The sequence below is a fragment of the Falco biarmicus genome, chromosome 8 (genome assembly GCF_023638135.1).
Source record: "Falco biarmicus isolate bFalBia1 chromosome 8, bFalBia1.pri, whole genome shotgun sequence".
Lineage (NCBI taxonomy): Eukaryota > Metazoa > Chordata > Aves > Falconiformes > Falconidae > Falco > Falco biarmicus.
This window is the reverse complement of record NC_079295.1, coordinates 61,152,174-61,167,530: the sequence shown is the minus strand read 5'-3', so window position 1 is coordinate 61,167,530 and position 15,357 is coordinate 61,152,174. Positions and strand designations below refer to the sequence as shown.

The following is a 15,357-nucleotide window of genomic DNA, read 5'->3' as shown; positions in this document are numbered from 1 at the left end:
GGGCTGCCCGGTATAACATGAAGCATTAAGGTGACCATGTTTTCTCTCCTTACTCCTGTACTCAAGGAGTGGCTGTGACTTATCTGACTGTTGGCTCTCAACCGGCTGTTGACTTAAATCATCCAAAGGGTTAGCATGCTGCAATCCACAGCGTGCTATTCAAAATAATAATAAACCCCGTGAAACTTTATTTTGCTGAATGGCAACAAACCTAGTCTCTGAAGATATTTCAACTGGAGTCAGTGTAGGGAAATTTGCGAGGGTGGAAATACCCTGAGCTCCTCCCGGGCAGCGCACAGTAACACCGCTGCTGGTCAGCAAACCCCACCAGCTTCTTCTAGAATGGATAAAATGGGGGCTCGGCTTCACTCCACACTGCTCTACCATGAAATAAAACCCCCAAACCTGAAATGCATGTCACCAACTATTAACCTCCCAGCAAAATCCTGCAGCTCTGCCCTGGCGCTTCTCCTCTGGGCTGCCCAAGCAATGGAATATAGCGAAACACACAGCCCCCCCGTGCTCTTTGCAGGTTCCAGCTCCGGGCCCCCCTTGGCCCAAAGGCTTCGCCTGCAGGCAGGGGCACCCCGTCAGGCCTGGCAGCCTGAGCTCGCACCGTTAATTATCTATATTCGTTAGCGTACGTTTCAGTGAGCGTACCCTACCTTCTCTGCCTCTCTTCATGGCAAGAAGGGGATTTCCCAATCAGCTGCATTTAGCCTGGAAGCAACCAGATGATGCAATTCAGCGTTTCGTTCCGCCGCGAAGGCTGCCCACCCGGGCTGTAGCTGAGGGGCTCGGCGGGCCGCGGCCCCCCCGCCCCGGCAGCCTGTGCCCGCTGCGGCCCCGCTCCCCGGCCTGGGCCTTCCCGCAGGCGGGACCCGGCCCCCCCCCGCCGCCGGCGATTCCAACCGGGGAGCGCCGGCAGCCGGCCCGGCGGGGCGGCCATGGAGCCGGCGGCAGCGCGGCAGCGGCCCGCGGTGGACCCCAGGCTGAGCGGCAACGGTGCGTGAGGCGGCCCCGCGCCCCTCGGGGCTGCCCCCCCCCACCCCCCGCTCCCCACCACACACGACCCCGCTCCCCTCAGGGCCAGCACACACGCACCACGACCCCCCACCTCCCCGCTCCCCTCAGGGCCGCCCCACACACACCACGACCCCCCACCTCCCCGCTCCCCTCAGGGGCCGCCCCCCACCGCTCCCCTCAGGGGCCCAGCCGGAGCCCCCCAGCACAGCTGGGCCCTGGGCCCACCATCCCCACAGAGGGCAGGGGGCTGCGGGCCCCTTCAGTCAGGCTCTGCCCCCTGACTCCCCTCAGCTCCTGCCGCCATTTCCCCGACCAGGTGCCACCAGGCCCCCGGTCAGTTGCAGTCCGCAACTGGAACTGAAAACCACCCTGTGGGAGCTGGTCATCTACATCATTTTCCTGATAGACCTCTGTATCGGTAAGTCAACAAATGACCAAGGCAACTTAAGCTGTTTACAAATAATTAATGTGGCAGGCCAGGGCTGGGGGCAACCTGGGCTAGTGGCAGCTGTCCCTGCCCGTGGCAGGGGGTTGAAACTGGGTGGTCTTTAAGGTCCCTTCCAACCCAAACCATTCTGTGATAAACGGTATCTCTTTCAGTACTTACTCTTCACTCCACCCGACATCTACCCAAAGGCACTTCAGTCACAATCGCTCTGACGGCCCTCTTCTAGCAGCATGCCTTAGTGACAGCTGAAGCAGCAAGGTTAGCTGTTCTCATCCTCTCATTTCTGCTTGCGAGCATCCCCTCTTTACCCCTTCTTTCCAGTGACGTTCAGCACGGTGAGCACAGACATGTACTACCTGAACAAAGTTATGTCCCGTCTCTTCCTGGAGCCCTCCTCCTCTGAGGACAACAGCAGTGGTTTCAGCAGTATTAGAAGCAGAGCTGATTTCTGGAGGGTACGGCTTTCGTTGTAAAACAACTTCATTGTAAAAAAAACCTTTGGTTGTAAAAATCTATTTGCTCTCAGAGAGCAAATGAGCCAAGCAGCTGCTAGTGTGTAATTTGGACCAGTACAGTCTCCTCACAGTTCTCCTAAAAACCATGTACTAGATACTGCTTTTGGCTGAAGAAAGGCAAACAACATCTTAAAATGCATTTGGAGAAATTCTGGGTATAAACAATAATACTGATACTTCTGAGTAATCAGTTGAGGAAAACAACAGGCCAATTAATTGCTGCATCATATTACGCTTGGTCTGAAAAGAGCTTCAATAAAACAAAGATTTTTGGTTTACAGTTCTTTTGACTTTCAAGTTTTAAAAAAGGTTTTTATGATTCTACTGGGGCAGCCAGGAAACATTGCCCAGCTGGCAACGGAAGGCAAACTTTCTCACCCTACTCCCCCTTAGAAATGGAAATGTCTGGTTATAACAATTCATTTGGAAGAATTGTATTCACTCTTATCAGGATGTCTCTTATTGCTAGTCCATAAAATAGTGAGACCTTGCTGAACACTGTGTGTGCTGAGGTCCTAGAAATGATTGTAATACGTGCTCAGATGGTCTCAAACCATGGCAGCATGTTGTTTTATACTCAGAATAATGTTCTCCCTAAGTTTAATGCTCTTTATCTGCAACTAAGAAATACCCAGAAAAAGACGGATTTTCTCCCTGCTTTCAAAAATAAATACTTCATTTAGATTCAGATGACTAAAAATCCAGTGAGAAATACATCCCAAAACAGATCTTCAGAGACCAAGATAACCAACAGATTTTGTTAAAACAACATATAATGTTTGTGTTTAAACATATCCACTTAGATTTCAGCAGAATTTTTCAGAGAAACGCCAAACAGACGTTGCGTTATAGTCTTCCCCTGAATATTCCCATTACATATCTCTGATAGAATTGCATAGGAAATAGAACGGACATAGCAAAAAGATATAAATATATTGTAATTATGGGACAGCACAGAAGTGGGAATTGTTTGTATTCTAGCTTAGACTATGTAGCTACAAGCAACCTGAGAACCTTGTAGAGGTTTGTATGTTAAAAGGTGTGGGAACAGTGGTATCTAAATCTTTTGAAACTTTAACCTCACTTGTACACATAGTTTGCAGAGGGGCCCCTGCTGGATGGGCTCTACTGGGAGCAATGGTATAACAACACGACGTTAACCCTCCAGAACAACAGCAGCCATATTTACTATGAGAATTTGCTGTTAGGAGTAGCCCAGATTCGCCAGCTGAAAGTACGCAACAACACTTGCTCCATCTACCCGTATTTCCGTGCTTTTTTACAAGACTGTTACGGTGAATATCGTTATGGAGCTGAAGACAGGTCTGACTTTGGTCTAAGGAACAAATCAGAGTAAGTCATCCTACATCAGCAGAAAAATGTTTTTTAAAACCTAACCAAATCCTTAATGCCACTGTTCTCCAGTGAGTAACACAACCGTGCATGCAATTAGCTGAGATTTCTCTTGTTTACATTGAGATAAATGGTGGATTTGGTTTTGTGCCAACATTATAGACAAGAGTTTGGCATGGGAAATCTACAGCAGAGAGACAAGACAAACTGGAAACAGCAAGCCCAGTTCAGCAGAACCACACGTTAGTGGGCCTATCTCCACTAACATCTCTGGAGAAATGCTCAGTTATATAAGGCCTGGATTTAAATCACATGTTTATAAATTGGAATCATGCTAAAATGCCCTGCAAACAGAGCCAAAAGGCCTGCTTCACACACTTCATTTAGCACTGATTTAACACAATGAAAGAACATGTGAACATGCCACAGTAACAATGAACTATATAAACTAGAGATATTCCATTTACTTATAAAGGTTTTAAGGTAATAAACTGTCTGGCCCACATTGGGTGAAATCCAAATTCATAAGCAGTTGCTGTTTTATGAATGTACTGAGTCGCTATATAAAAGAAATGGGAATATCTTAAGACCGTATGTCTTGTGTGTATTTCGGGTAAAGAAAACTGTTATTTAAAGGTCTGGCTTAAATGGTCAGTTGTGGATGCAGAAGAACACAAGAACTAACAAGAATTGTATAAAATAAAAGTTAAAGCTTACTTCAGTCCAGGTTCCATAAGCTGAGCTCCTTTGTTTTCCCATTTCTAACAGATGGAAATACACCTCAGCCCCCTCATTATCCCCATGGTACTGGGGATCTATGGGCTTGTACAGCAGTGGAGGATATATGTTCAACTTACCTAAATCTAAGCAGGAGAGTGTAGAGAAGTTGGTGTTTCTCAGACAGAACAGCTGGCTCACTAGAGGAACCAGAGCTGTATTTATTGACTTCTCAACATATAATGCTAACGTAAACCTCTTCTGTATAATCAGGTGAGTTCTTACTTTCACTACATTTGAAATCCAATTTACTGAGGCATGATGCTTCCATAAAGGCACAAGGAAAGGCTGGTCACCTCAGGCATATGCAGCCGCCTTTCCCAGGTGTGGCTGGCGAGAGAGCAATTCATTAAAAATGCAGAAATTCAGTTAGTGCAGAGAGCAGACCCAGATCCTTCCTTTCCATTTTTTTGTAATAGTTGGTATCTGGTCTGCACAGCTGTCTGTTGGAATAGATTTCATAGCCTTTTGCAAGGTCAGACACTGGATTATTAGTCCTGTTGTCAGCTAGCGGAGGGAAAAGACTCAGGGGATGGTGAACATTTGTTCTTCTGAGACACAGTTTCTTTAATGACTTTTAATGAAACACCAGAGCTTGGGCATCCAAAGAGCTTCTCGTTTTCCCCTCAGCCTCCCCAACCATGTAATACTCTTTTTCTTGGGGGACTTAGTGGAACACTTACAGTAATATCTTACAGATGTAGGAGTTCCAGTAAGGCATTATTAATACAGGAATAATTAATACTAGAAAATTAAGGGCTGAGATGATTTAAAGGGATGATAACTAACACCAGTCCCCAATTTTTTTCAGGTTGGTGGTAGAGTTCCCTGCTACTGGGGGTGCTCTCACCTCCTCACATATCTACTCTGTGAAGCTCCTCAGATACATCACATACTACGATTACTTCCTGGCTTCTTGCGAAGTCACCTTTTGCCTCTTTATCATTACATTCATAATCCACAAAGCTATCAAAATAGTAAAACTGAAAAAGGAGTATTTCAGAAGTGCCTGGAACTGGCTGGATTTGCTGCTGCTGGTGGTGAGCTACCCCTTGACTTTCACCTTGACTTTCACCTCTGTGCTTGCCAGCTTAGGCTAGCACTGGAGAGACAGCCAGCGAGCCAGAACAGCCCAGACCTGTGTCTGGTTGGTCAGTCACCCGCTGTTCTACGCTGAAGAGGCCACATGGCCCACCATGGTTCAGCACACTTCGACTCTTCTCTAGCCCTGCTGCCAACTTGCTGCAGCTCTATGTCTTTTCTAATTGTTATCCACCCTATTTGTTTTAGACTTCATCTTTGCAGAGGGGGAAAGTACTAGTGCCTAACAGAGCTAACACAGTAAAACCACAGCATATGCGGCATGTTACATAGCACAGGCCCAGAATTATCACAGTAAAATTACAAATGATTTGGCCAATAAAGTCTCATATATACAGTTTATGACAAAGCATCTAAAAAGCTTAGCTTCTTCAAATCTAACCAAGAGCCTTTGGAAATCAATACAGTCTTTTCTGTGCAAATTGACAGTCTGAACAGAAGGCAGGTAGCTGAACTTCAGTTCCACTGGTCTCTGCTTTTCTTCAGGTATCTGTCCTTGCCATTGCCCTCAATATCTACTGCACTGCAGCAGTGTCCCTGCTAATGGAAGAGCTGCTGTCTAATGCCCATGTATATCCAGACTTCTACTTCCTTGGATTCTGGCAAGTCCTTTACAACAACATCGTTGCTGTCAACATCTTCTTTGCTTGGATAAAGGTATTGGCTCTTACTCCCTTTTTTTGTACTCAAGAATCATAGTGTTTCTGAGCATGAAATAAATGTTCACTTTTGCCTTTTCATGGATGCGTTGCAGAGGTGGAGCTAAAAGGGAGAATTTTGTTTGTAAGATTCCAGAAGAGTTTAAAATTACCTCCTTCTCATAAACACGGGTCATACAAATTCCAAGCCATCTAAAAAAAATTGTGCACATGGGCAGCTGTCTCCATTGGAGCAGCTGGGAAATTACCATAGCCAAGCAGCCCCTTTAAACTTAAGTCTTTTCCTAGACCCAATATTATCCAGGTCACAGCCTGACCTATACCAACAGCACAGCTGTAGTAGGTGAAGCTATTCATAGCTATTGTAGCCAAAGGCTGTGAAAACAGTAGCAACTGCAGAGGAAAGGGAAATGTGTCTGAACGTGATTCTGAAGTGGCTTTGTGCCAGGACACCTTTAATTTCATTCTTACTTGCGAGATTTGCTGGTCTCTGGACGGAGTAGCAAACTTCTCTAGGATTAGGGGCTACTTTTGTTCTTAAGCAGGTGCTCTAGGGCCAGACCAGTCCTGCAGGTGTGTACGCCACTGCCCCTGATCTAGTAAACCCTGCTGGCACAGCCTGGGGTCTGCACGCCTTCCCCTCTACCCAGCAAACATCAGTGACTGCAGTTTGGGTGGCCCCAGTGTTCCCAGCAACCAGATGAAACTGCCCCGAGCTTTGCCCAAGCCCAGGCTGCCTGGCCCTCTCTCCCCCAAGGTATCTGTAAAATGCCCAGCACAAAGCAGCTGCGAAACGGGCAGGGGAGGTGCTCATGTCTGCCAGAAGATACCACGCTTTACAGTCATGCCCCAAGTACCTGAACATAAGCTGTCGTGAAAGGTCATGTCCTTCCAAAACAAACAGGCTTTTGGCTTTCCTCCACCTCCCAGGCTGAGGCTGCAGGAAGAAGCTGTTGGGGAACGTTGACTGTTAACCAGTTCTGTGGACAGTCTTCCTCGATACATTCATTCTGTACCCCGGCTGCACATTCCCCCTGCATCATCCTCCCCTCAGACTGATGACTGTTAATTATAAACACAGTTGTGCTACTAGATTAATGACTGTCATTGAACAAGGCTTTTGTTCAGGCCTTGTTTCAGACCCAAAGTAAAAGAGCTCCTCACCAGCTCAGCCTGGCAGGGAACCCTCAGCTACAGGAGGGTGGTATGGCTCGCCACCTCCTTGACCAGGGCTCCGTGTCTGCTAGAGCTGCTTACACGTACCAGTACCCAGCAAAGACCTGTCTACACACTGTTAGCTTTAGGACATAAGCATATTTGCTTGGCAGAGTATTAATCTTCTCCAGAAGCACACCCAATCCTAGTTCTCCCTACTGATACATACCATGCAACCTATTTCTAGGTATGACTTAACCTGTTACATAGTACTACAGAAAACATTCCAGAAATTCTGTTAAGAAATTGCAATGTATTTTGATCCCCCAATAACAACACGTTCCGTTCTTTTGCAGATACTTGAATATGTACAGTTTAACAAATCGACGCGGCTGCCCTCCATATTATCTCGCTGTGCCAAAGACATCATTGGATTCGCCATCATTTTCTTTATCATTTTCTTTGCCTATGCCCAGTTAGGCTATCTGATCTTTGGGTCACAAGTTGAAGATTTTTCTACTTTCCAAAACTGCATGTATGCTACTTTCTAAACTTTTTGATACAAACCCCCCAGCTGGTGCACGTGCAAGCCAGTTTCTGCCAAGCAGAACTTAGAAGAGTACAGGTTTCCCACACTCAAGCTTATTTCAGAGTATAACCAATTTTCTTGCCTTAGAATCTGTTTCCCAAAGCCTTTACAATGTTCAAAACACCACATGTACACCGAATAGGTCAGGGAAGCATAAGAAGGGGGAGCTCAGCAGTAGCTCACCCGCTGGAGCTATTAGTCCCACAGCACAGTCCTTCCATGTGTAAGGCAGGCAAAATCAGGCAGGCCTGGCAGCAGGCTGTTCCCTTTTAACTCTTTCAAAAGCAAGATTGTGAAACTACCCAGCAGACATGCCCCTGGGTATGTGACACCATCCCCAGCATGAAAACCCCTTGACTTCTCCACTCAAGAGGCTCCCTGCACAAGCTGAGCACATTTGCAAACAGGAATTACTGCTCTTTTAAGAAAACATCCAGCTGCATAGCCAAGAGTCCCCATATCCCATCTGCCAGCTCTGTTACTTTCCTTCCCAGACTGCTTTCAGCCACTCACTGTAGCAACATCATCGGATCAATTCCAGACTCCAACTGGAACTGGGTTTGATGGTCCTTGCACCTTGTAGAAACCCTAACCTGTCACCTGCAGTGCGCGCTGTGTTTTAGCCCACGGCTATGTTTCTTACAGCTTTAGAGATCTGTAGCATACCAGGTCTTTGAAAGCAGCTTTTCAGGTCTTTGAAAGCAGCTTTTCATGTAAAAGTAAGGCGCTTCTAAAGCGGAAAAATAGCTCATTTTGGATCCCCTTGGATGTGAGATAGTTCTAAGGTGCTGCAATACAGAGAAATAAGTATTTATTTGTCTTAGCTAAGAATAAAATCCCTCATAGGATTTAATACTTGCTGTACTAACAGAAGATAAGGGATCACAAAGCTAGAACAGAAGAGAAATAAAAAGAAAAGCCACAACAGTTGATTTATCAAAAATGAAAGTATTTTCTCATGCAAGCCATTTAAAAATTCCTTTGTACTTTCAAATCATGAAATATATTCTAAATACACCATCTGCCACTGCTCTTATCCTGTGGCTTGCCTTTTGATTTCAGTGACTAAGGTAATGGTGAATCAGTCTCAAATGTATCTGTTAACTTTTTTTTTTTTATAAGACTTACAATACTTCTCTTTAGAAGTTAGTCAACCTCATTCAGGTATGTTTTTTCTTCCAGCTTTACACAGCTTCGTCTTGTACTGGGAGATTTTAATTTTGACACCATAGAAGCAGCAAACAGAGTCCTTGGACCTATTTACTTCATCACATTTGTATTCTTTGTGTTCTTCACATTGCTGGTAGGTATCATCTTACAAATGCTTACCCTTTTGCATAAGCTGCCCCTTAGAACCCCAGGGCAGAGAGAGTCCAAACTCTTTTGCAGGAGTTCCCAGCAGGCAAGACATTTCACAGCTCTCCCTTCCTCCCAACAGCCACGAAAGGGGCTTTTGCACCACACAACAAGCACGTTCCACCTTTCACTTTACTGCACCACCCGTTTCTCAAGATTTTAATTTCTGAAAACTTAATTGAGCACTCTTGAAAACTGCATAATGTCAGCCTTGTCAGCTAGGAAGGTTAAAGGGAGACTTTGATGGGACTGTGTAGGTGCAGGTCTGCTTTATCAGTTAGATTGATGTTTTCATTAATTACTTCAGATTGAAACACCATCTGAAAAAGCTACAAGTCTACCACAGAAAATCAATTACCTCCAAGGTGTCCTTTTAGCCGGTACTGCAGATGGGAAATAAGTCACTTGCCTCCCAAAAATATTCCCTAAAACCATCAAATAATTTAACTGCATTAGAGCATGTCCGCACCCAGAAAAGTTCTTCAGTTCCATTAGTTACATGCCCTAGCACAGAACAGCCCCAAAAACAACAGTCCCAGAATAACACAAATGAAATTTCCAGAAACAAATATCTGTGTCCTTCCTATGCAGAACATGTTTTTGGCTATTATAAATGACACCTATTCAGAAGTCAAAGCAGACTTTGAAGTGCTACCCAGTCAAGAACTTCGAATCAGAGACTTCTTTAGACAGGTAAGTAAGCAGCTCTCTACCTACCTCATTTAATTCAAGGTAAGAGGAGGAATTCTAAACTACATCACTCACAAAGACCCTTAAATAGCTGGGCCATAACCATTTAAGAACACCCAATATTTGGTTTTTCACCTTAAATAAACATTTGACAGATACAGAGACATCCTTCCATCAAACCCACAGGGGCTCCTAATGGGAAGAGCAGCACATGAGTGAGGGGGCAAGGAGCCTACCTTTACTTCACCCCTTTTAAAAGCAATATTTAAGACCAGCCTGGTTTGCGATACGTGCCATCATCAGTTTCCTTCAGAGCTTACTTGTTGCTGCTCTTCCAAACCGAGAAACTAAAAGATCTTCTTTGCATGGGAAGACAAGTGGAAATACGTACCTTTAAAACTCCGCATGTTCAGACCATTTTTATGTGCCAGAAGCGAGTACAAAAGGGGAACAAATCTTTCCCTAACTTTTCAGTCCAACTTGAAATTATGACCTCCTCCTTTCATGCCACGTGCATACACTGAAGCCAAAGAGATTGCATGCAGTTCTGTTGCTGGGACAAGTCAGTACCTCTGCCTAGAAACCTGACTTTAACTGGGGAATACAGCATCACCAGTGAGACAAATAAGATGGAGATAGGTGTGGGGTGAGAGACGTGCACATTCAGACTGTGCTTCTCCGAGGTGGCCTGCACTGACCACTCTGTAGAGCGGCTGGCAGCTCTGTCTACCTGACATTTTCCTGTAGGAATTCATGAGTGGCGTAGATACACATTACGTTGCTTCTACAAAGCCTGGCTTTCATGAAGGAAAAGGAAGGGGGAGGCCCAGCTTCAGATTACTCTACCCAAGGTCATTCTCCTACGTATCAGGGACTACAGTAAGACTACACTGAATATGCCTGAAAACAAATTCTTACTGGTTTTGGTTGGCTGTGGCCTTCAGGGATTTCATGACAAATCTGAGATATAGCAGGACAAGTTCTTTGAGATGAGCTAAGGGAACAAAGCGATACACTGGTGGGATTTCTGTTTAATTGCCAAGGCATTACACTGGCGGTTTGTTCCTTGCATTCAAGTCCTTGTGCAAAAGTGCCTCTGGTTCGACACACGCCATTTAACGTGCCTGACCTTCCCTGTCTCTGTTCAGAGCCGCAAGGCCCTTGTCAAGCTCAAGCTGAAGAAACCAGAGATGGATACAAGTCCAGCAGATGAGAGCTTGGGAAGGTAGGATCTCAGCATCTGCTGTTACCCCCTGCACCGAGCACAGGCCTATTCTCACGTGACTTCTGTCTCTTCTCATTTGCGTGAATGACAAGCGAGGAATTTTCAGCCAGCACAAGCAAGGATATTTCTAAGCTTTCCAACGGTGACAGTGCTAATGAAAAGGTAGGCTTTATTCCTTCCTGTATTCTTAGGAACTGATTATACTTCAGAAGCTGAATAATAAAAGGAGTTACAGTTGTCCCCACTGTTACTTACAAAAGATATTTCTCCACAGGATGCTATTTTTAACATCATGGGAATAGTAAAAACTAGACCTATAAGTAAAGAAAGATCACTAATTATGCCCAAAACTTCAAATGAAAGCTTGTTCAGACAAGGTCATACACTAACTACAACAGCAGAGCTGGCAGTAGGGTGGGATCAGTGAGCTGGGCATTTGCCCAAATGTTAAACAGAAACAGATGTATGGAAAGAAACAAGTTTTACACCAATCTATTGGGTCACAGCTGCCTCTACAGCAAGGAGGATTGCTGTAGCTTCATTTTGCTTTACAAAAAGATTCCAGCAGTCTTTGGTACTTCTGTACCTGGGGTAAGCCTGTGCAAGTACTTCTAAAATATTTTTTTAAAAAAATTACTTCTACAACAAGAAAGAGTTAAAGCCCCTTGGCTAGCTGTAAATACTACTACATACAATGCCTGCAGTCTCTTTAAACTCTGAAAAGACGTGTGTAGTCCTACATCCTGGTTTTAGGAAGGGCCAGAAGGAAAATCTACTTTCAGATAGAGAACATTTTTCTCGCCAAAGCGGCATGTATCTTTCCCTGCATGCATGGCCCCTCCCTGCATGAGTGATTGTGTTACAGGAACTCTAATGAGCCATGCCAGCTTTGTCTGTGATTTTTTTTTAAATCTCTCTGATGATGAATAGAGCCATCTGAAGTTATCGAAGCTAAAGAAAGGGAAAGAAAAACGTGGTCAGAAGTATGCACCTACCGAGGGCACGGACTCAGTCACAGCTCAGAGCTACGTCTCCACCGCAGACTTTCAGTGGTAAGTGTGTGTGTGTGCCTGCTGGCCTAGTCCCATCCCAAGGCACCTGCTGCCCTAGCTGAAACCCTCACCTAGGCACGACCTGAAAGACACAAGATCAAAGTCAGTGATTTTAAGATCTTTTAAGTGCTCCTATACTGGCTGACAACAGCTGCCCTCTGGGAGGGAAGAAGGAAACACAAGAATTTAGCAGAGAAGCTTGTAAGGACATTAGTCAAGAATGAAGTGGAACTAGAATTTAAAATATTGCTGCTCTTCCAGAACATCTCCTTGTGGCTGCCCAGGGAGGGGGACAGAGACTGTAGACCTTGTGCCTGTGAAGTAGCATTTCAGGACTTAAGACCCCTGACAGCTGACACAAGTGAGCAAAGAAAGAGGTTGCAAATGCAAGTTTAAGGGCAAGTGCCATCTCAAGTTTATGCGGCTGTATTTGTGTGTTCTAGGCTCTTCAGGTATACAGTAGAGTTGCAGAACAAATTAGATAACACTAATGCAAAAATCAGGAGAATTATGAAAAGCATGGAACTGAAGGATGCTTCAAGACAAGAGAGCATAGTGTAATGCACGAGCTCATCCGGTAACAGAGATGGCCTGACTCTATACAGAGTTTAAGTAAATCCAAAGTCTCCCTTCCCCTCCCCTCCCCTCCCCCCCCCCCCTTTTTTTTTTCTTCCTATTTCTGGATAAGAGAAGCAGGGATGTTAATAAAGGTATATACCATTGTTGCTTCTGGGTCTTTTCTCTGAGTTTCAGGTGCTGCTTTAACTCTGAAAACTGACCAACCTTACTAGCAAGAGCTCTGGGTGGGTACATCTACAAATGTCTGAACAACATTTGTTCCTCTGCCTTGCTTTGGGGAGAGAGATGTGCACCCCGAGAGCAGACCGTGAGCAAGGGCAGCACCCTGGGGCCGCCCCGCGCCCCCGCTGCCCCTCTGGCACCGCGCACCCAGCGCAGCCCTCCACCGTGGCACAGCCCAGCACACGGTCCTTGGCCCTCGCTGCCCCGCAGCGCCTTCTTCTGCTAGTCCACCTGCTGCCAAGGGTAACGTTAATTTCTCAACAATTCTTGTTCCAGGCACCCCTTTGCTTCCAAAACAGGTTACTGTTGCCTTCAGAGAAAAAAATTACTCTTTCAGGAAACAAAAAAATGTTTTTGATCAAGCCTCAACAGTGGAGCCACTAGAGCGCGCCTTGCTTCACCCCTGCACCAGCCTGGCTTTTCAGAACATCCTTTTAATTCCTACACGCGTTTGTTGCCTTAGAGACACGGTGTCCTGTTCAGACCAGAAGCCACCTACTCCTGTGTAGTCGTTAACGTGTGTTCATTGCTGGGCCTCAGCCACAGGAAGAAATAAAACCCGTGTCCACACGCCATCTGAACACGCCGTCAGACACCCCGGGCTGCAGTACCCCACTCTGCACCACACAGCCCCTGTCCTAGGGAAATTCTGCTGCTCAGGCACAACACGTAACCCCCAGCCCCCGAAGTATCCGGAATCTTCTATCAATCCTACAAGGATTTATAATATTATAAGGCCTTATTGTCCTGCAAAGCACCATCGAGCTACTACCTGGTCTCTCTGCATCTAACCGCAGTGCGGAGGAGCTGTGTGACGGGGGAGGGAGCAGACAGGCATTCGAAGGGACCCCGGAGATGACGGCGCCCAGCAGCACGATGCAGCCACGCGCTGGTTTGCCTGTCAGGGTTCACCGGCTCTGTTCTTCGGCCTCCTGGCCAAGCCAAGCCGTGCCGTCCTCGCTGTTCTAAAAGGGACAGTTTAAAATAACACACCGCTTCCAAAGAGGCCTTGTTGCTATGCAGTATCCCACGACACTTGTCCCAGAAAACGCAGGTGACTAATGATCTGTATCCTCATTACTCTCTAGCCTGACACGCAGGAAAGCAGATGCATTACGCCTCTGGCATCTCCAGACTTTCCCCCTCCTTGGCAACCCCTCTCATACTAAAAAGTCTCGAAACCTTTAGACACTGTTCCTTACCCAGAACTTCCCGGGAAAGCTTTCAAGCACTCCTCAACCTTGCTCTGCTCCTCTGGGGCACAGGAAACCCTTTTTAATAGCCTGCCTCACTTTTCTCTCCTTGCCCCACAACAAGATGGCTCAGGCAAACCTCTTTGAAGAGGTAAAGCTTGGAATACTATGGATTTGCATGGTCTCAGAACTGGTTCTTCATCAAGGAAGATTGGTCCCAGTATCACCAAGCTTTTTGCACCCTCAAAAATAGCTGTTTCTCCTCTGTTCTGGCTAATGGTGTTCAACACAGGGTTATTTTTCCTTCGTTAAAATTATCAGTTTTGTCCATGGATTTGGAGCAGTTCTCATTAAAGCACTGTCTGAGGGATTTTTGTCCTCTCATTTAGCAACCTGACCAGAACAAGCTTCACTGAATAAATAATGCCCAGGAAAAATGGAGGATTGGAGAACAGCAGCCTTGTGCACTCTCCCAGCCAGTGCCCTAAGAATTTGTGCTTTCTCTTCCCCCCATCTTCAGAGGAAAGCCCTGTGATCAGAAGGAAGGTTATTCTGTCCAGCCCTGAAGAACACAATGGAGGCTCCTTCTGTCCTCTCCCTCCCTCAACTTCCTACTTGTTTTTTGCGTTCCCATTTACCCGCGCTACCACACACCCACAGCAGTCTTTCCCTTCAGGAGTTCTGTCCCCTGCCAGGCAGGCCTTAGGCTGAAGAAAGGTGGATTTACACAAAATACAACAGAAGAGTCACTTTTCTTATGAACTCACATCAATATACGATGGGGGGAAAAAAATGACCTATTTGGTCCAGAGGAGAAGCATCCTCTTGTGTGTGCAGTAACAGTGTTTGCTGGCCACAGACACAGCCGTAGCTGTTCTGTTATCGTAGCTGCGATACTGATTCTAAGGCTAAGAGATCAGTACGGATATAGAAAGACAATCAAATACTGCTCATCAGCTGAAGGTGTATTCATTGGCAGTGAATTCATTAGCCCAGTAACAGCTAGAGCAGCCCTCTGCCCCATCTACTCCCAAAGTCGCTACTGCCGGAGCAGGAACAAGCAAGACTCACAGTTTGCTCTGCGTCACCACGCAGCAGGCTGGCGCCCTAGCAGGAGCTGAAGCACCACAAGCCAAGTTGTCAGTTCAGGAGCGGATGTGGCGGCCACTTTCCTGCCGTCTCTGCTGAGAGGCACAGTCCAAACAGGTGAAATAAGGCTTCAACTGCTGCGGCTTCCCAGAGGGCTGTCGCAGCACCCGAGCCAGCAGCAGCGCGCTGGCTCTGCTCGCAGGCTGCGGGCATTCCGACCTGCCCCCGCAACACCCCGAAACTACAAATACGTACAGGAATAGCGAAGGATTTGGCACTTGTTTGTAAGAGATGGCAGTGGAGGAGAAAGCATGATGAGAAACAGATA

General features: G+C 46.2%; 1 protein-coding gene across 1 annotated transcript; it reads left to right on the top strand.

Moving 5' to 3' along the window:
* The first annotated feature begins 691 nt into the window (after positions 1 to 691).
* PKD2L2 (polycystin 2 like 2, transient receptor potential cation channel) lies at positions 692 to 12,566 on the top strand. Its single transcript, XM_056349392.1, has 14 exons — positions 692 to 1,005; positions 1,343 to 1,444; positions 1,796 to 1,929; positions 3,086 to 3,342; positions 4,111 to 4,332; positions 4,931 to 5,159; positions 5,707 to 5,883; positions 7,391 to 7,569; positions 8,806 to 8,926; positions 9,571 to 9,672; positions 10,818 to 10,894; positions 11,005 to 11,056; positions 11,825 to 11,946; positions 12,390 to 12,566. Exons 1-14 carry the CDS (start codon positions 948 to 950, stop codon positions 12,505 to 12,507), a joined length of 1,950 nt encoding a protein of 649 aa, XP_056205367.1. The 5' UTR covers positions 692 to 947; the 3' UTR covers positions 12,508 to 12,566.
* The last annotated feature ends 2,791 nt before the right edge of the window (positions 12,567 to 15,357 follow it).

Bases quoted from the DNA above. Each gene is read 5' to 3' on its own strand.
- PKD2L2 (XM_056349392.1), top strand. From the start codon at position 948: ATGGAGCCGGCGGCAGCGCGGCAGCGGCCCGCGGTGGACCCCAGGCTG. The intron at 5,884-7,390 runs GCTCTTACTCCC...GTTCTTTTGCAG, and splicing joins TTGCTTGGATAAAGGTATTG to ATACTTGAATATGTACAGTT. The intron at 11,947-12,389 runs GTAAGTGTGTGT...TGTGTGTTCTAG, and splicing joins TCCACCGCAGACTTTCAGTG to GCTCTTCAGGTATACAGTAG.